The following is a 20,377-nucleotide window of genomic DNA, read 5'->3' on the forward strand; positions in this document are numbered from 1 at the left end:
CCTCTGAGACCTCAGCTGTTTCTTCAGCTGCCAAAAGGAGGTGATAACAGTGCGAACCTCTTAGCTGTGCAGTGAGGACTCAGTGATAACCTGCGGTCAAACCCATCACAGCGCCCCCTACAGTGGGGAGCGTGAGGTGCTCCCCTTCTGCTGCCACCATGACTAGTATTGGTCTCACTGAGTCTGAAGCCCTCTGTGACAGACTCTGTGGGTGACTCTGGAGTCAAGCCAACCTGTGCTCAAACCCTGCTCCTCCTCTGCAGAGAAAGAAGAGAAAGCCTCTCTTGCAGGGCTCTGGGGGTCATAATTAGACAGCTGCACACACAGCATTTGTGATGCTCTCCCCATCACTGCCCAGAGACCCCAGCACTGCAGAGGCACCAGCACCCTTGAATTCTGAGCAGCCTTTTTGGATTCCACTTGTCTTACCCGAGTAGCGAAACATTCAGACATCTGAATGTCACCTGCTTTCTCAAACCAGACCCACTCTGGGAGCTCATCTGAGGGTCTCCCTGCGTCCAGGGATGAAAGCCAAAGCATGTGCCCCACATAAAGACTGGCATTTCAGGAATTTCCACGAAGCCCCATCCACAGCATCTTTGCCCCCGGGATTTAGCAGCACTCACCATGTCCTGATCCCGAGGAATATGCCTGCTGCGTAGCACATGAGTCACTCTGAAGAACTCAAGTTGCTTTTTTGTCAACCTCTGTCATTCCTGGGGATGTCAGCTATTTTGAATTTGGCTTTTCTTAGTTACTTGAGCCTCAAAAAATAGAGAATTATAACAGACACACAGTAAAAGTGGCAATATTTATTTATCTCTAAGGTGGAAGGCATGGCCATGTGTATACACTGTCCTCTGGGCAGCAGTGAGGTGACAGCAGAAGTATAGATGACATTTAGCATCAATTCAGAAGGTTAGGCCTTGAGAGAATTAGGGTGTTAGGCCCTAACACCCAGGGCACCCCTTGAATGTCATGAGGTTGCTTCTGGCCTGGGCACCATCCTTGGGAAAGGTGAGAAATTAGTCCTACGGCTCATTTCTGTGTTCTGTGTTCAGCTGAGGAGCGCTGGTAATTTGAGTAATAGAGCCAAAAGTTCAAGGACGGGGACAGCAGGGAAAGGAGGTACAAGGTAAGCCCCCTATAGGTTTGCACGGAGGAGGCGGGAGTGAGCCGGTCTGTATGTTGCTGACACCCTCTGGGTAATGGCTCACATATCACAGGTGCATTAACGTCTGCGAACTACTGGCCTTGTTCACTGTGCGGAACGGATTCCTATGAGCTTCTCCGTCGGTTTGTGAATTTCTTCTCCTATGGGCCTCGATTTCAGAATGGTCGCATAAACCACGAAAGCCATGATGCCAGAACATCTCCGTTCTCATCGTTAGAATGGAACCAGAATTACACAGTGCCCCCAAAACCCAGACCTCCACCTTTAAGACTTGGTGGGGTTGGCAACTCTCCCCATGAAGAGCAGGCAGCTGGTGCGGTGCTCATAGATGAGGAAGAGGAAGGGGCGGTCGACAGTGAAACGAACTTGGGTGGTCAGCGGCATGAACCCCACCGTGGTCATGGCGGCAGCCTGGGTGCCCTCCTCGTTCACCGTGATGGTTCCTTGGTGCTTGAACTATTTCAAAATGGAAAGGAAAGTTGTCAGATCCCGTCAGTGAGGGATAGACGAGATAGTGGAGTCTCCTCTCATTCAGGGTGGAAACAACACGTGCAAGGCACAAACCACAGCTGACCAGAATGACCCTTGAAGGTCTCTCTCACCTCCTGCCAGGTGCAGTAATTGTGCTCAGAGGCTGTGGCATATAAACAACGCATATCTCTAAACTCCAACATCACAGTTGCTCATGGTGGTGGTCATGGTATGAGTGGTCTGCCAGCAAAACAGCAGGGGCAGGCCCCATCTCCTGTGCACACTGTAGGCGCACTGCCAGAAGGGTGGGGCCTGGATCTGCATGGGTTTGTTGGACTGATATTCTCTCTTTTTTTGTGGAGTGTCTATTGTTGTGTCAAGTTCAGCGTGCAGGTCATGCACTTTCTCTGCGTATATTTAACGGGTCTTTCATGATTCAGCTGGGTGTAGCTATTTCACAGATTGGGGCGCATACCTCCTCTCTTTCTGCAGTCGGCAGGAATGACGCTCACTCCCACGCTGCTTCCTAAAACAGATTACCCTGCCCACTCAGTGTCTGGTAGACCCAGGGAGAGCAGACCCAGCACTGTTGACCTGTGAAGTCAGGCTGGGCAGGAGGGAGGCTTTGCTGGGGGCAGACCCTGGGGACAGGTGCAGAGAGGGTGGACGAGGGGAGAGCTTACCAGATCGATGGTGATCCTGTGGTCTGAGATTCCTGTCATATTGCTGTCTTTGTCGAACAGTGCCGTGACCCCCATTGACTTCAGGGCCTCCACCAGGTTGTAGTTCTTCTCCAGCTTGAATTTCGGCAGGAGCACTTCTCGAGTTCTGGGCAGAGAAGAAAAGGGGGCCCAGTTTTATTGAACCACAAGTTCCAAAAGAATCCTGTTTTTCCCTCAAATGTCCACAACCTCCTTTCCACCACCAACTGCAGGTTGCTTTTACCACAGAATGGATGCAGCACTTCTTGAAATTCATATCCCAGTACTGTCAGTTGAGTTTTGGGGAAAGACCATCCATTATGATTCCAGTTCCTTAAAATGGAAGCATGGTTAGTGCTATGCAGTCATTTCCTCCATACTGTGAGGTTCACGTCCCGCCTTCCAGGTCAGCAGCAGAACTATTACTGGTTTATGGTTTGAGAGTATCTAAAAATAATTCTCTTATTTGGGTCCTTGATTTCAGGCATTTCTTATTTTGTTAAGTAAGCAGTTGAGTATCTGATCAGTGTACAGAAAAAAGAACCCTTCACATGCCAGAAAGTGCTAAACTTTAGTTCTCTGCCCTTGTCTCAACACATTCAGTCCTTATGGATAAACAGCAACTACAGTGTCCATGGGGCCAAGTCCAGCACACAAAGGGGATAAAGAGACATCAGACACAGTCCCCCTTCTCAAGAGTTTGCTTTCCTTTTGGCAAGCCAGGACTCACGTGTGTGAAGCAGCAAAACAGTAAAGGTGGTATGGTAACATCTGAACAACCAGAACAGATCTAACTACTGGAGCTACCCAGCAGGGAGTGAGGAAGGAGGGGGTGTTCCTGGGGCCTAGAAGGCTGCCCACAGCTTGAGAGATGGCGTGAGCAAAGCCCGAAGGGAGCTTGAGCTGCGGTCTGGCTGGGGTGCAGGCAGGGAGGAAAGAGGAGGAGGGGCAGAGCAGGTCAGACTGGGGACTGTGTCTGTGGGCCTGGCCAAGAAGCTGGGCTGCATCCCGTGGGCAGGTGGCCCATAGAGTGCTTCTGAGAAGAGGAGCCGGGGCCGGAGGGTGTCTTGGGAACGCCGTTTGGAGGCCAGTGCCGCATGGCTTGAGGAATGGAATGGGCAGGCTGTTTAGGCCTTCCTGGCTCAGGGTGGGAGGTCATGGGCAGAGAGGTTAGGAAGGAGGTGGGTACAGAGGGGACATTTCTAAGGAAAAATTGACAGGACCTGATGACTCACTGGCTCCCTGGGTGACTACTTTCCTCGAAGAGCCCTTTTCTGGGTTTATTGAATTTCTTTGCATTCTTGTCCCAAAAGGGGACCTGAACCAGATTCACATCTTAATATGGACCTAGCCAGTTTCCAATAAAACAGAAATGTGACTTCTCTATTCTTTATGCCATGTTCCACTAAAATCATAGTAACTACTTAAAACCTGTAGTTTTGACTCTGGAGTAATAAATAATGAGAGAAGAAAATCATGAACGACATGTCCATCGTAGGTTATGAGGATTACAGCATTTCCTGCACAGGGAAGGGAGAGCTTATCACAGGCACCAGGCTTTGTGATAGGGGCTCAGTGTCACTTTTCTAGGTGTTTCTCTCTGCGACCCTGGGAAGTCCTAGGATCATGCTGCTTTTACGGATGACGAAGCCAGGGCTCAAAGCCACAGAGCAAGTAGGTGGCAGGGCCGGGATTGTTTCCGAGCTGGCTCTAAGTCACCTGCCCCTTACTTCTGAAACTGTCATATGGCAGGGAGGAGGGCAGCTGTGTTTCTCACAGATGCTGTCCAATTGCTTCTCACTGAGCAGGAAATTTGGAATGAATTAACAAGACTGGCCCAGGATGGGGCGCCTGGGTGGCTCAGTCGTTAAGCGTCTGCCTTTGGCTTGGGTCATGATCCCGGGGTCCTGGGATTGAGCCCCACATCGGGCTCTCCGCTCGGCGGGAAGCCTGCTTCTCCCTCTCCCACTCCCCCTGCTTGTGTTCCCTCTCTCGCTGTGTCTCTCTCTGTCAAATAAATAAATAAAATCTTAAAAAAAAAAAAAAAAGACTGGCCCAGGATGGAAGTTCTTGGGTTTTTATGTACACGTCTCCCTTCTCCTTGAAATGACCAAAATTCCCAGTGTTTCTGGTCTCTCCCAGCTTCCCAAAGATCAAAAGAGCAAACATTCAACCTAAAGTACCTGTTTGTCATGCTTTTCTGCCATCTCTCCACCACCTGGGGCGTCAGCTGTGTCTCGAGGGTCTTCATCCCAGACAGCTTGTGCGGGACCACGATTAGCATGCTGATGCCCCCCACATACTCCAGCCTCAGGACATCGCAGTCCAGCTCCTGGTCATTTGCTGCCAGAAAGTTCCCCTTGGTCTGCATCATGGAAACTTTGACCACCTCTCGCTCATTCAGCCGGAAGTTGTGGTTGTGTGTCATTTCTACTGGGAATTTATTCACCCAGGATCCTGTAAAGTCAACAAGAACAGGGCTTTTATTAAAATATTATTTTAAAGCCGTGGTCCACACATGTGAGTGTGCATCAGAAACACCTGGAGGGCTTGTTCTGTCTGCAGGGCCCACCCCCAGAGTCTCTGGTTCTGTAGATCTAATTTGAACCAAGAACTTGCATTTCTCACAAGTTCCCAGATGGTGCTAATGCTCCTGATCCGGAGACTACACTTTGAGGACTGCTGTTCTAAATGATTCCAAGGTCAGAATGCTGACATACTTGTAGGAAGTATGATAATGGTAGAGAGGTTAGATAGACTGGAATGAATTCTGGTTTAGATGAGGGCACTAACTAGTTGTTTGGCTCTAGCAAGATGCCGAACGTGCCTGGACCTCTACTTGTTGACTTGTAAAATGAGTAGCTTTTTGCTTGTGGCAGCTCTGTTTCGATGGTTTTCATCCCTTCCACTCTGTGACTCCATAGGGACTCGCAGGATACACTGATGATGCCGTCAGATCTTCATGTCAGATTTGGGTAAAATGCTGTGTGTCCAGGAGTAAGTACATGTCTGTTTTAGCTCTAAGATGCTAGTAACTATAATAATGGCCTCTCACTGACAACTGAGAACTGGCAGTGTGCCAAGCATTCCTTTAAGCATCATTCCTGTATCCTTCGTTTCCTGCTCCTAGCAACCATATGAGATGCGTGCTTTTTATTATACGCCTTGTTTTACAGATGAGGAAACAGAGGCACAAAGAAGCAAAGTAACTTGTTCAGGGTTTCCAGCTGGTAGGTAGAGCCACTGGGATGAGATAAGCCTCTGCCCTGGGCTTCTCAGTCTCAGCACTGTTGACATTTGGGAAATTCTCTATTGTGGGGGCTGTCCTGTGCACTGTAGGGTGTTTCGCAGCATCCCTGGCTTTTCCGCCTGAGATGCCAGGGGTGCTTCCTCCTTCCCCCCAGGTTGCGGCAAGCCCCGATGTCACTGTGCTTCTGCTGGAGCCTGTCACATGTCGCCTGGGTTTCTTTCTTTCTGACTTCCTCCTGAGACCCAACCTGTTTTTATTGAGCTTTACAAGGCGGTTATAGTATTTGTAACTAAAAATCAAATTAGTGGGCACCTGGGTGGCTCAGTCAGCAAGTGCCTGCCCAAGGTCCTGGGATCGAGACCTGTGTTGTCAGGCTCCCTGCTCCACGGGGAGCCTGTTTCTCCCACTCCCTCTACCTGCTGCTCCCCCTGCTTGTTCTTGCTCGCTCTCTCTCTCTCTCTCTCTGTCAAATAAATAAATAAAACCTTTTCTTTTTTTTAAAGATTTTATTTATTTGACAGAGAGAGACACAGCGAGAGAGGAAACACAAGCAGGGGGAGTGGGAGAGGGAGAAGCAGGCTTCCCACGGAGCAGGGAGCCCGATGCGGGGCTCGATCCCAGGACCTTGGGATCATGACCTGAGCCGAAGGCAGACACTTAACTACTGAGCCACCCAGGCGCCCCTAAATAAAATCTTTTTAAAAAATCAAATTAGTAACAAATTGAGGAGCTAGCAATTAAAATTATACTTCTAGACCTTCATTTCTTTTGATAAGCATCCATGATTTAAAAGAAAAAAAAAAGCATCCATGAAAGATTGGGTGCTACTGGCATTTCATTCCTCTGATTCCAATGTTAAATTAAGTGACCATCCAACACAAAGGGGAAAGGACACACGTATATTTGCCACTCTAACCCCTTGGTGTGACACTGGTTACTATGTGCTGGAGGTTATAAACCGACTGTCCTCATCATTCTGCAGTCCTTGCCGGCGGGAATGGCTTGCTGCTGTGTTTCTCTGCCTACTCTTGATCATTCGGCCAGCCTAATGCAGAGGCACTCATGTCCGGGGCACCCCATGACCGGTAGAACTGAGGGCTTTGGTGCTGCCCAGGTAACTTACACTGGCTGTTCTGAAGCTGTTCCTAAACACAGGTTAGTTGCTCACGGAAGCAGAATAACCGTCACTAGCAATATCGTACCTACTTAATACATTATATGACATTGGCATCTGCAGTTTTACTCCTTCAAGTTCATTGAGTTCTTCCACATGCCAGAGGCTACCACTGCATCACTACCTGTTGCAGTGCTGCACACAGCCCTGCCAGAGTTATCATCATCTCTGTGATAAAGGGGAGGAAACTGAGCCACAGAGACATTGAATGACCTGCCCGAGGCCACATGAATAAGAAGTGGGGAGGCCAGGGCTTAAACTCCAGTTTGCTCACTTCCACGTACTTACGACCAGCAATAAAAAGTATATGTGTGGGGGGGCACCTGGGTGGCTCAGTCAGCTAAGCACCTGACTCTTGATTTCAGCTCAGGTCATGATCTCAGGGTGGTGAGATCGAGCCCCACTTCGGGCTCCATGCTGTGTGTAGAGCCTGCTTGTGATTCTTTCTCTCCTTCCCCCTCTTCCTCCTCCCCGCTGCTTACATTCGTACTCTCTCTCTTAAAAACAAAGAAGTGTGTGTTCATTATATATACGGCATGTGTTTGTGTGTCTGTCACAAGCCTGTTAGAGCCTCAGCCTTTGATCACCCACTGCAAGCCTTCGGTGTGCCTGGCATTTGAGAGGGAAGCCCAGGGGTCTGGCTCAGCCTCCATGCCCCTCCTGCGGTCTTGGCTGCTTCAGCCCTACTTTGCCCATCTGGCGGAATGCCCGCCTGGCGCAGCTGCTGGAAGGCCTTGGCCCTCCCTCGGCAGCCCCACCACCCCAGAGCGGCAGCCAAGAGAGGGCCCCTGTCCTTCGCCTCCCTGGGCTGCTGTAACCAGTGCTGGAGCTAACTAGCGAGGAAGCATAGCCTCCCAGGCCTCAGGGACTGACTCTAGCTAGTGCCCACCAGGTTTTGGTTGCAGAGAGGAGAGTGGTTATGTGTCACCATGAGTCACTGAGATGTGGACCCATTCCTAGTGTCTGCCCTTTGGCTCTCCAGGCTTGTAGACTGAGGTAGAGGTTTCTTCCAGTTCAAGCCCCAATGAGGGCACTGTGAACAAGGTCTGGATTTTACAAGTCCATTGCCCATTTGCTTCCAGGATCCCAGGGGTCCTATGTCTGTGTAGTGGTATGGGGGTGGAGAATGTCCTCCTTTCTTGTCTGGCCCAGAATAGTTGGTCTGGAAGTAATAGTTTATTTCCCCACCCCCTCCTGCCCATTAGTGCACAAGTATCCCAAAAAGGAGTTGCAGGTATTAATGTTAGTCAAGCTGAACAGTTTTCAGACACCTGTCTTCAGCCTCTTGTCCATATTCCTGCTTACTGATAATTGGGAGAGGAGATGAAAAAAACTCAAATCCAAGATGGCCAAATGCTAAAAAGGTTTTTCATTTTTTCTTCCAATTTAACAAAGCACTAGAGATGGCCTGCCTGGTGCAACCTTGGCTCTGCCCCTTACTGGCTGTGCGCCCTGGGAGCATCGTTTTACTTCTCTGTGCCTTGGCGGCTCTGTCTGTAAAATGGGATGCTAATAGCAAGGTTGTGGTGAAGTTTCTGTGAGCATAAAGCACAGAGTTAGGGCTCAGCGTCAGCAGCTACCGTCATCTCATCCTGATCTTCCCTGTGAGCTGACCTTGTGTCTTGGTTTCCTGGATCAATTGAGCTAGAGAATACAGTTCTTGATGTTCAGTCCATCTGCACATTAAAAGAGTATGTCACGAGTTTGTTTTGAGAAACTTAAAGCTATTTCTTACCTTTAAAGTAGATGCAGTTTAGAATCATCATCTGAGTAGCTGGGTCTATATTCTCCAGAGCGTCTTTTATGAGACCCTTGGTGATCTTCAGAATGTGGTTATTGGTTTTCGCTATGAAGGCAGGGTCTGAGAAGTCAGCCGCCTGGGCCTCTGCAAAGTAGTACTCTCTTACTTTTCTTTTGAAGTCATCCAGGATTGGAAATTGCTTCTGGATGTAAAGATCATTGACAGACCGCAGTGTGTACCCAAAATTCCTCCTGAAGAGGCGATGAGTCAGCTTACGGAAGAGATTGTGAATGGTCATGATCTCATACTTGCTGCTGGCATTGACAAAGTCTTTGAAATGCAAAATCGAGTGCACTTGTTCATAGGTCTCCCCCTGCAGTCCAAAGGAAATCATACCCATGGCCGTGGAAATGCCCACTGGGGCTATGAAGATGTTGTCGGAAGCACAGGCCTGCTCCTTCAGCACTTGGTAAAGATTGAAAGCGAACTTGGCATTGAGAATGTTGAGACGCTGGATCCGGCTCTTGCCTTGGAAGAGCTCGAGGATGTTCCCAGCACCGGCCTCTGAATCGGTTGGCGAAACCGCATCAATGATGTCAATATAGTCATCGTCTTCGCTGAATATCTTCTCTAGGTCCAGATAGTCCTCATCCTCCTCCCCCTCTATGATCCAGTCGTTGGTGACCGTGTTTTCCTTGTGGAAGTCAGCGGGGAGAAGGGGCATGCTGAGGTTTTTGCTACTTAACTGCCCCCACTGGGGATCTGCTGATGGAGAATCTTCCCCTCCTTTCTCAAGCTGACTGGCCAGGCTGTTGCTCCCACGCATGGACATTAGTATGAGAGAAACGATGAGAGGTTGGAAGAGGCGTTTCATTTTGGCAGAGCTAAAGCTGGGGGAGAAAACCAGCAACAGGGTGAAAGGCGGCCTAGGGGACTGGCCACTACAGTGCTCAGAGGGCAAGCCCATAGCTTTCACCCCAGAAGATGCCCTGGGAGTATCAGTCCTTAGCCATTTTAAGATCATGCACTTTCAGAGAAGCTGATGAAGATAAACAGATACCGAACATTTTGTGTGGCTTCATAAACCTACCTGAAGGATCTGTGGGCCCCAACCTGAGAATCCTTTCAGTAATATATATATATTCCTGGGGACTCAGTGTTCCCAGAGTTTCTTTTTCATTCACTCACCAAACTTTGTCTCCTGTTTTCCAAACAACATATTAGGCACTGGAGGCACAAAGGTGTCCCCCACCAAGGGGCTCTGCCAGCCAGACAGGGAACAGACGTGCAGTAAAGCAGAGGGGCTCTTATAAGGACACTACCAAAGCAGATGGGGCTGCAGAGCTGGGGTGTGGCCCTGTCTCCTGGGGCAGGAGCGGGCTGCCAGGGGAGCTTCACCAAGCTTCCCTGGGAGGTGGGGTCTGAGTGGAGATGTTGAAAAAGGCGTACGGGCCAGGCTCTCTGCAAACAAATATCCTAAAGATATGTGAAATTTGTGTCGTTATTTGGGGTTGTGCAATTTGCATAACATTTGGAATTTGTCGTGATGCAGAGATCCTCTGGGTGCCTCGTGGAAGGTGGCCGGCAGCCTGACTTTCCCCTGGAGCCCCAGAGGCTGTAAGGCTGTATGGCTTACCACAGGTGTCCTCTCTTCTCTGCATCTGTTATTTGGCTTCTGCTGCTGTCAGGAGGTCTTACTAAATCTTTTTTACTGAACTGCTTCTAGCATGGGGTTAGGAGCAATCTTACCAGGTGTATAAGGTCTGTGTGAGGATGATGTCGGAAAGCTCTCACTAGAAGGCCTGAGGGGCAGTCCCTTTATTTGAATAAGTTTTGGGGCGCCTGGGTGGCTCAGTCGGTTAAGCATCTGCCTTCGACTCAGCTCATGATCCCAGAGTCCCGGGATCAAGCCCCTTGTCCTGCTCCCCGCTCAGCAGGGAATCTGCTTCTCCCTCTGCCACTCCCACTGCTCGTGCTCTCTCTCATTCTCTCTAATATAAATAAAAATCTTTAAATAAACAAGTTTTTAATACATACACTGTGGTAAGCCTGTCTTTATCTACCCATCCTGTGCCTTGTTCCAAGGAAGGATGTATCTTGACTTGTCAAATCAGTTTTACCTTCCAAATGGCTTTATCTTTCTCTTGCTCACTTCCTGCATATTAATTGCATTCTGGGTAGATGAGCTATTATTCAATGTTTCTGTGTTTCTCCAGGACAGCAACAGTAGACACTTAGAATGTTCTACCATCGTACGTGTCACTTCTGAGCAACCTGGAAAGAAGAACTGTGTCTCGTCAAGTTTCTTGTGTGTATGTAACCATCTCCTATTTGAGGACCAGAATATCTGCTTCCAGTCTAGGCCAGATAAGAATCACTGGCGTCTGTTAAGTAAATATGTGGACTTGTTAGTCTGAATTTGGGCCTAGCTATACAGATACCCAACTGGTGATGCTCTCAGTTTTGTTGATGTTGATGACAGCAGTGACTCTTGATAGAGCGTCTGCTCGATGCCAGGTGCTGTGCAAGGAATTTCGTCTATGTAACCTAACGTCAACCTTCTAACATTTTATATACCAGGATACTGAGCCTTATGTCGCTGTATGTGGCAGTGGAACCTCTGCCTCTTTGCCTCGGAACACCGGGGACTGGTTTCTCTGTCCCACCCCCCACCCCCCAACCGCCATCTCCCTCCTTGGGTCTTCCCCTACAATACTGTGAAAATAATCAGCTCAAATGCTGTTCTAATCACCACCGAAAAACTTTTGAATCACACATTTTGGAGAGGGCAGGTCACATAAGTTTCTGACTTTGAAAAGGTCTGTTGTCTTTTCCCACCCCACACCCTCCCCCCAGCATCCAGCTGAGGCTGTGGTGCTGTACACATAGCCCGCACACGAGAAGCCATTTCTGATGTGTCTGGCTGCAGGTAGAACTGGGCCCAGTGTCCAGATAGAACTGGGCATGGATATTGACAGCAATACACTGTAAAAAGTTAGAAAAGAAGAAAGTGAGCAACTTGGTAGAAGTCTTCTTGCTAGGCTGCACTTAGGAAGATCCTTGTCAGGCAAAAACAAGGTTAAAAAAAACAACTTGAATGAATAAGAGTTCAGGAAAAGGAATCTGGGACCAGATAAGGAGGCAGAGGTGAAGACGTTCATGTTTTTTACCCTGTGTTCATATAGTATATTTGGAAGCTTCTTATACCCTGTTCCTGCATTATATGATGAAAAGCCAAAAATAGTGTTCACTATTCACTTATCAGAGGAAGGAGAAAAGCTCTCTGATATTTTCTGTGGATTGAAATTAAGGATCTAAAAGGCCAGTCTTGGTGCCTGGGTGGTTCAGTCAATTAAGTGTCTGCCTTCGGCTCAGGCCATGATCTCAGGGTCCTGGGATCAAGCCCACATCGGGCTCCCTGCTCAACAGGGAGTCTGCTTCTCCCTCTCCCTCTGCTTCTCTCCCTGGCTTGTGTACTCTCTCTCTCTCTCACACATAAAATCTTAAAAAAAAAAAAAAGGCCAATCTTCCTATCATTCTGCCATTTAGTATAACAAGAATTATATAAGACACTTTAAAACTACCACTAGGTTATGTTTAAATCAGGAGACTATCTTTGAAGAGAAGCAGTATTTTTTAAAGGTAAATCATTCAAAAGTTTGCCTTTCTGGGAACTTTATATGGCGCTTTCTCATGCCAACGGTGTGGAACAAGGTTGGCCTTTTTGGTCACACATCAGAGCTTAACACCTGGACACCTTAGTCCCTCCTGGCTATGTCTTCAGGCCCAAAGAGGGCAGATGTGATGGGAGAGAAGTGACTGCTTGAAGTTTTAAAAACCTTTCACTTTGAAATAACTTCAAACATTAGAAAAGTTGGAAGACCGGCGTAGAGAATAGCCCCTGTACACCCCTTTCCCAGATTCACTGGCTTTTGTATTTGGAACAGTTGCTTTACGGCTTTGTGTACACAAGCAGGCACACACATATACTCTTTTCTTTTCTGAAACCTTTGAGAGTAGGTCACTTATAGTGTGTCCCTCTAACTTTTAATTCTAATATTTCAGGGAAAAAATGCCTAAGGACAAGGATATTTCATGCACCCTCACAGTACCATTATGCACTTAAGATAATTTAACACAGGCACAATACTTTCCTGTTCTAGTTCCTATTCCAATTTTGTCAATTGTCTCAGTAATGTACCTGACAGAATGTTGTATTAGGCAGACTAAAAAACAAAACAATTTTTCCATTTTTAAGACAGTGTAGAAAGCTTTTGAATTTGTAGTTTGATAGAGAAATGCACCAGTTACCCATCTCTAACCACTGCAAATAAGAATTTATAATAGAAACCAAACTCACCTCTGTGCTTCTGAGAAGTGGTGTTGCAGAGATGAAATGAGCCAAGGTCATCAGCGGGTTTCAATGTGAACTTTGGTGCTGGGCCGGTGTTGGGTATTTTCCAAAGTAAATATGTCCCAAATCAAACACCATTCAATTAGCTTTGTCAGCACAAACCCCCTCGGCTGTGTCTTTGATCTCTGCTGAGGGACTTCTGACTCCTCCGCTCCAGTTCTAGTACAGGCATGACTATCACTGTGTCGACGTGCTTGTGGGCAAGCTGAAGCCTTGCCGACATGCTGAAGCCACCACATAATGAGATGCTCTTCAGAGCTCTGGGGGCTAGGTTACATTGGGGGTAGCTATAATGCTCCCCTAAAAGCAGAGGCCCACTCATCTGCCCTCCAGCTTTGGATTCTCCCACTCAGATGATCTGGCCGTCATGGTCTGGTCTCCAGGGCTGATGTGGCTGCGAGGCAAGTGTCCCCATGCTTCCACGAGTGTGTCCCTCGGGAAAGTGGAGGGGGGGTGAGATCAGTGATTTATAGTGTAAGGAGACCTTGGTACAGAACTTTCTTCAGTCAGGGCTCACTCACCATGTTCTGTGCCAGGCTTGCAGTCCAGCTTCCTTAGCTGTTACAGGACAGATAAGGTATTACTGAGCCGTGCTCCCCGAATTCTGGCCCACCTAGGCATTCACAGGGATCTGTGGAGCTAGGATCACTATGTTTTTTTTAAGATTTTTTATTTATTAGAGAGGATGAGCATGAGCGGGGCGGGGGGGGAGGAACAGAGGGAGAGGAAGAAGCAGACTCCCCACTGAGCAGGGAGCCCGACGTGGGGCCGATCCCAGGACCCTAAGATCATGACCTCAGTCGAAGGCAGACGCTTAACCAACTGAGCCACCCAGGTGCCCCTAGAATCACTCTTTAAAATTTATTTTAGGGCGCCTGGGTGGCTCAGTCGTTTAGCGTCTGCCTTCAGCTCGGGTCATGATCCCAGGGTCCTGGGATCGAGCCCCGCATCGGGCTCCCTGCTCCGCGGGAAGCCTGCTTCTCCCTCTCCCACTCCCCCTGCTTGTGTTCCCTCTCTCCCTGTCTCTCTCTCTGTCAAATAAATAAATAAAATCTTTAAAAAAAAATAAAATTTATTTTAAATTCTGTAATCTAGGGCACCTGGGTGGCTCAGTCGTTAAGCGTCTGCCTTTGGCTCAGGTCATGATCCCAGGGACCTGGGATCAAGTCCCACATCGGGCTCCCTGCTCGTCAGGAAGCCTGCTTCTCCCTCTCCCACTCCCCCTGCTTGTGTTCCTGTTCTCGCTCTCTCTCTCTCTGTCAAATAAATAAAATCTTTTTTTAAAAAATTCTGTAATCTAAAACATTATTATAGGAATATTCTGGATTGTCTGGAAGACCAACTTATCACAGAGCATTGCTCCCTGATTTTGGTACGCACGAGTGTGTGTGTTACCCAGAGGCCCTCTAATGAAAACAGGACTCTCTGGGGACTCTGTAGGCTTGTGAGGAGCCTGTAGGGGGCGTCTGTGTGTTGCTCATTTTGAGAAATTTCTGGCCCGTAAAGGGCTGTCCGATGCGTTTAAGAGCTGGCAGGTGTGGCTGGATTTGGGTCCAGGTCAGCACTCAGTAGCTATGGTCACACATTGATTTCTCAGAACCTTCACTGCTCCTGCTCAATACTGGGACTTCAGCATTGGGCACCATCGTACAGGCCTGGAGAGGCTGTTACCTCTCACAGACTCCTCCAGGGCCTGATAAGTCCCATGTGATCTGCTCTTGGCCTTGTTCTCACACACACTAAGCCTGGCCCTTCTTGGAGCCTTGGCACTGGTTGCTCTTTCCGCATGGAAGTCTTCCCTTAGGCCCGCTGTGCGCACACCATCTGCTCTGGGTTTCTCCGAGGCTGTGCTGGCTGCGTTGGTGGGAATCCCACCTCCCACCCTTGGTGTTCTCTCTGAACTGAGGACAGTAGTTATACCTGCTGCATAAGGTTGCTGTGGAAATTAGATGAGATGATGAGATAATGTGCAGAAAGCACAGAGAGTGGCGCCCGGCACTCAGTCAACACTCAATAAAACTTTGCTGTTGTCACTTTCACCATACATAGTTATTCACAGAAAAGATCTGGAAGGAGATGCAGCCAACTCTTAACATTGGAAATGGGAGGCAGGTGGAAAGTGTTCATTTTTTACTCTATATGCTTTGCTGGAATTTCTTTTCTATGAGTATATATCGCTTAGGTTATTTTAAACTAACCAGTAAATGTTTCTTACATATCTAGGTTTCTGATCATGTAACCCACTGTTGAAAAAACTGGATTTCAGCCCTTCTTGACAATTCTGACATTTTTGGGTCTGTTCCCCACTGGAGGTGTATAGTTTTGACCCCCACTGTAAAGCAGTACCTTCTGCCACACCTACTCCATTGTTTTCTTTCCAGTTCCAAGGCTTGCCTTATGGTTAGATATGTTTCCCAACTTTTTATTACGAAACTGAAAAATATACAAAGCAATTGGAAGAATTGAATAATGGACATCCATTTACCAATGTCCTAGATAAAACAGTGACTATTTTGACATGTCTGCTTAATTCCGTGTGCGTGCGTACCCTGCAGGTGTGTCCTGAGGTATTTGAAGGTGAGCTGTAGAGAGAGTCACCACACTTCAGCCCTGGGCACTGGAGCTCGGCCTCCTAAATGGTGTGTGTTGGGGGGTGTCTCCGTGCTGCTCAGCACTGCTGTTACATCTGGGAAAGTCAGTCCTTCTATCTTCTATCGGACATCCAGTCCCAGTCAGATTTCGCCATGACTTCTTTGATAGCTTTTTTAAAATCTAGGATCCAGGGGCGCCTGGGTGGCTCAGTTGGTTAAACGACTGCCTTCGGCTCAGGTCATGATCCTGGAGTCTCGGGATCGAGTCCCGCATCGGGCTCCCTGCTCGGCAGGGAGTCTGCTTCTCCCTCTGACCCTCCCCACTCTCATGTGCTCTCTCTCATTCTCTCTCTCTCAAAAAAAAAAAAAAAAATCTAAATGTAAGTGGCTTAAACATGCTAAGTAAAAGTAGAAATTATCTGATTAAATAAAAAAGCAGGACCCAATATATACTGGCTATAAGAAATCCGCTTTGGGGCGTGTGGGTGGCTCAGCCATTAAGCGTCTGCCTTCGGCTCAGGTCATGATCCCAGGGTCCTGGGATGGAGCCCCGCATCGGGCTCCCTGCTCCGCGGGAAGCCTGCTTCTCCCTCTCCCACTCCCCCTGCTTGTGTTCCCTCTCTCGCTGTGTCTCTCTCTGTCAAACAAATAAATAAAATCTTTAAAAAAAAAGAAAATCCAGGATCCATTCCTACACTGCGTTTGGTTGTTATGTTTCTTTGGACTCCTTCATCTATTTTAGGCTTCTTTTCTCTGACCTTGATCTTCTTAGGGGAGAGCAGGTCAGTTGTCTTATAACCCTTTCCTTTACCCTTTGCCTGCCCTGTCTTGGGGACAGACAAGACCCTTTCATCATCTGGCCATTCTCTACAACCTCCGTACTCCTTTCTGTCTCTCCTGAAGCACAGCAGTGTGTCCCTGCACACAGTCCCAACCAGCCTGTCTACACCGTGTCTTTCTCTCCAGGTGCTTCAGAGCACTTCTGGGGACTTCTGTGATTCTACCATAGTCTTCCCTTCCTGGGGACCAGAGCCATCTCAGCTGGTATGGTGGAGTCCTCAGTGCAGGGAGAACCTATAGGGCATTTCCAAGCCACAGTTCTTAGGAGGGAGGCAGGATGTTCTCAGGGTGAGGAGTAGTAGGATCACAAATTGAAGACAGATTTTGGGCAGTCACTTTCTCTCACTGTTCCAAAACCATTTTGGACCTTTCAGTCACTTGGGGCCTCTGATCTGACTGGGAGTGAAGCATTCTGAAAGCCTGACCATAACCACCAAAGGCAAGTTCTCCTTGTAGGACACCAGATCCTCTTAGCCACATTGACCTTAAACACCAAGCAAGGCTGTGGTCTGGGAACCCTGTAATGCCTCCACCATCACTTGGGACCTTATCCTAGGGAGATCCACCACCTCAGAGACAGTCCCAGAGCTCCTTTTCCTCAGACCCACCATCTTTGGCCACTAGCAAGCTGGAAGCCCCTCATGCGTACCTTAGTGACAGTGTCCTTTCTACCTTGAGACAGTTCTGACCACTGCTGGCCTCCCCAGTGCTTCTCCACCTCCGCAGCACCTTCCCACAGGTCACCCAGCACCCCCCACCCTATCTCAACCGACTCTCCCCAAGGGCACAGCACCCTAGTGGCTTTCGAGGAGAAGCTGCTCGCTTCTACACAGCATGTTGTCCAGCCCTAGCCCTGCACCTGTGCCCTCCCTGTGATTGTGGAAGCAACAGATCTATGGCAGAACTCTGGGAAGTATGGTCAACGTTAAGGAAGAAACTAGAAACTCCTGCCAACCTGGCTACCCAGAAATAATCATTATTAATATGCGACTGGAGTTTTCCCCTCTTTTTCTATGCACATGTATTTGCATACATATACCTTAAATCTGTACCATGCTATATACATTTTGCATTTTTTTCACTTGACGTAAGTTCTACCTGTGTCTCCAAATATTCTTAGCAAATATGATTTCTGATATATTGTAACTTATGTAAGTGCCCCATTCAGGTAAACATTTAGTGTTTTTCTCTTTATTGTTCTCGTCTATCAAATGTTGCAACATTTTTGTGCCTAAATCAGATTTTTTTTTTTTTTTTGGATAGACCCCTAGAGATGGGATTTTAGGTGTAATGACGGGGCTATTTAGAATTTTTGATGCACTTTACCAGATTGCTTTCCAGGAAATAGTGTACCAGTTTACAGTCCTACCAGCCATGGGTGCAGGCACCCCTCTCGCTGTGTCCCACTCTCCCAGCAGTGGTGTCATCATGTGCCCCACCTCTGTGTCCTTGGCCCTCATGACTGTTTGGATTGCAGAGACCTCTCACTGTAGCTTCATTATCACTGAAGGGGGCTCGACGTCCTCTGGGGGTTCTGTGAGGACTAACTTGTCCAGCAGGCGCTGTGCACAAATTTAACATTTTTGCACAACCTACGAGCCACTGCCTGCTTCACGCTGGGCAGGACACCATCTGGAGCAAGGATGCAGGGACTTCAGCCTCTCACTTCTGCACCTAAGCAACTCTGCCTCTGCCTATTTTAAATCTTGGGACTCTGCCCAAGATGACTGTTGGAAAAGTTCTGCTGCCAGAAAAGATCTAAAAGTCATTTCTTCTCAACCCACGAGGTTTCTCACGCTCACCCTGTCTCTCCAGTCACAGCTGTTCATCTGAGCTCCAGCCTCTCCAGCCCTCCATGCCCTCCCCAGGCCCAGGCTTTGGGCCTGATTCTCCTGTGGCTGGACAGCCTGCTCTCTCTTCTTTGCCTGGCCAAGGGTTACTTGCATGGTAACACTGAGACCCATGACACCTCCTCCCGGAACCCTGCCATACTGTGATGATTTCCTCACCTGCCTCCAAACATGGCAGAAAGGCCTTTGTAGGAATGGGGCTTTTCACCTCCCAGGCATGGGGCCTGGTGCACGTTAGCTACTCAATAAATGTTTGCTGAATGGGTATTTACCAGTGAATTGATCAAGAAATGTTGGTCACTGCTCAGTGTGTCTTTTCCAACCCAAAATGACTGGCTGATTCTTGGAGAATGAATCTGGGGTTGATTTTACATCTGTAGGTTTTAGGGCTTGTGAGCAAATAACCTCCTTTTCTCCCCCTGTCCTCGGTGCATCAGCTCACCCGAAGGTTGCCTCCCATCAAAGAAGCCAAGCCTCGGTTGCAGAAGCTCTTCCGGGACTTCTGGCTCTATTCCGTGCTGATGGGATTTGCAGTGGAGGGCTCAGGTAAGGGGATATTCGCTCTCCTGGGGAAGACAGAGTGCAGAGTGAAAACAAAGGTGAGGCAGGACTCTACCTAATTATGAATGTGCATGCATTCAAAATTCGTCCAAATTCAGCTGCTGCTTCCTACAAGTGATTACAAATGTTACACTTCCCAGATGTAGTTTAGGGTTCTGACAGTGCTATGTATCTTAGGAAAAACCTGTCCGAGTTAGGAAGCAGACTCATTTCTGTGCTCCGTTTGGGGGATAATTGGCTCAAACAAAGGACCCACGACTCTAGAAATGGTCAGCATCACCTGCCCCGCAGTGCTTCTGGAATAAGGTGGTGGTCTCATTCATGTGCACTTTCTTGAAGGACTCTGGCCAGAAGAATGGTACGAGGGAGTCTGTGAAATAGCCACCAAGTCGCCCCTGCTCACGTTTCCCAGCAAAGAACCACTGCGCTCCGTCCTCCAGTATAACTCGGCCATGAAAAACGACACAGTCACCCCCGTAAGGCTTCTCACCCTGCCAAGGACAGATGATGCAGGGCAGGGATTTTGCTAAGCGTTCTTGAACAATGACCAGATCGTTGCGTTGTCCTTGTTATCACATGTTCTCCACGGCTCTTGGGGTGGGGGGGGGCATTCCCCTCTGGGTGCCTGTGTGAGCCCTTGAGCATTTCTTTCCCCCAGGCTGAACTGAGTGAGCTCCGCAGCACCATCATCAACCTGCTGGACCCTGCTCCCGAAGTGTCCGCCCTCATCAACAAGCTGGACTTTGCCATGTCCACCTATCTCCTGTCTGTTTACCGGCTGGAATATATGAGGTATCCAGGCCTTTGCCTCCCAGCACAGCTACACTGGAGCTAATTTTTAAACTTTTTTGCCTTCTGGGCATGGGACTCTTTTTAGTTTCTCCCAAGACACGTAAGCTTTCTTAAAAAGCAAAAACCAAAAAACCAAAAATATCCTATGCTCTTCTTGTGTGCTCCTCCCTCCTGGGCACCAAACACCACATCTTATAAATCCCCAGGTATCTAAACTCTCTTGTCATCCTCTCCTTATAGGGAATAGGCTTCTGAGCAGTCACCATAGATGTTGCAAACTCAGTCCACTTGACTGCGCAAGAGCCCCTGTTAGGAACCGGCCCTCACTGAGTATGTTCTAAGACATTCATTTTGCTAGTTTCCAGGACCACAGCTGAGTACAAACAGCAAATGGGAAGTGGGAAGGGGCCTGTCCCAAAACAGCCCCACAGGTGGCCCAACACTCAGGATGCATGTGTAACCACAGCAGACCTAACAGTTATAATAATCGTCATCATGACAACACCAATATTAACATGGATTGAGTGTTTATGCCATGCCGGGCACTGTGCTAAGTTACATGTATTGACACACTCTCCAACAAGCCTATGAGGTAGGCACTGTCACATCCCCATTTTACAGATGAGGAAATGGAGACCCTGAGGCAGCCGTTAAGTTAGTTACCCAAGGTAATAATCCCTGACTTCCACGGAGATCCAGCTAGTCGGTTAAGCACCGTGCCATCCTGCCTCTCATAAATGACAGCTGGAAGAAGCAGCTAGGATGCTCAAAGCGCAGCCGCCTATGTGAATGCTACAGATCCACCATGGTAAGGCCTG

General features: G+C 48.4%; 2 protein-coding genes across 5 annotated transcripts in view; one reads left to right on the forward strand and one right to left on the reverse strand.

Moving 5' to 3' along the window:
• PI4KA (phosphatidylinositol 4-kinase alpha) overlaps positions 1 to 20,377 on the forward strand; it is a 120,649-nt gene that overhangs the window by 54,995 nt on the left and 45,277 nt on the right. For all 4 annotated transcript variants that reach the window (XM_021687874.1, XM_044921172.1, XM_044921171.1 and 1 more), the window contains 3 exons: positions 18,644 to 18,752; positions 19,107 to 19,243; positions 19,426 to 19,559. In XM_021687874.1, the coding sequence (XP_021543549.1) occupies positions 18,644 to 18,752; positions 19,107 to 19,243; positions 19,426 to 19,559 (380 nt within the window). The remainder of the gene's footprint in view (positions 1 to 18,643; positions 18,753 to 19,106; positions 19,244 to 19,425; positions 19,560 to 20,377) is intronic.
• On the reverse strand, positions 825 to 12,926 carry SERPIND1 (serpin family D member 1). Its single transcript, XM_021687876.1, has 5 exons — positions 12,872 to 12,926; positions 8,506 to 9,401; positions 4,530 to 4,803; positions 2,329 to 2,473; positions 825 to 1,630 (listed from the first exon to the last, which is right to left on the reverse strand). The coding sequence occupies exons 2-5, from the start codon at positions 9,383 to 9,385 to the stop codon at positions 1,439 to 1,441; spliced, it is 1,491 nt and encodes a 496-aa protein (XP_021543551.1). The 5' UTR covers positions 9,386 to 9,401; positions 12,872 to 12,926; the 3' UTR covers positions 825 to 1,438.

Source organism: Neomonachus schauinslandi, chromosome 14, assembly GCF_002201575.2.
Source record: "Neomonachus schauinslandi chromosome 14, ASM220157v2, whole genome shotgun sequence".
In the NCBI taxonomy this organism is placed as follows: Eukaryota; Metazoa; Chordata; class Mammalia; order Carnivora; family Phocidae; genus Neomonachus; species Neomonachus schauinslandi.

Coding starts and splice junctions, on each gene's coding strand:
- SERPIND1 (XM_021687876.1), bottom strand. CDS start 9,385: ATGAAACGCCTCTTCCAACCTCTCATCGTTTCTCTCATACTAATGTCC. Junction 2,474..4,529: donor CAGAAAAGCATGACAAACAG/GTACTTTAGGTT, acceptor TTCTCTGCCCAG/AACTCGAGAAGTGCTCCTGC. Junction 1,631..2,328: donor ACAGGATCACCATCGATCTG/GTAAGCTCTCCC, acceptor ATTTTGAAATAG/TTCAAGCACCAAGGAACCAT.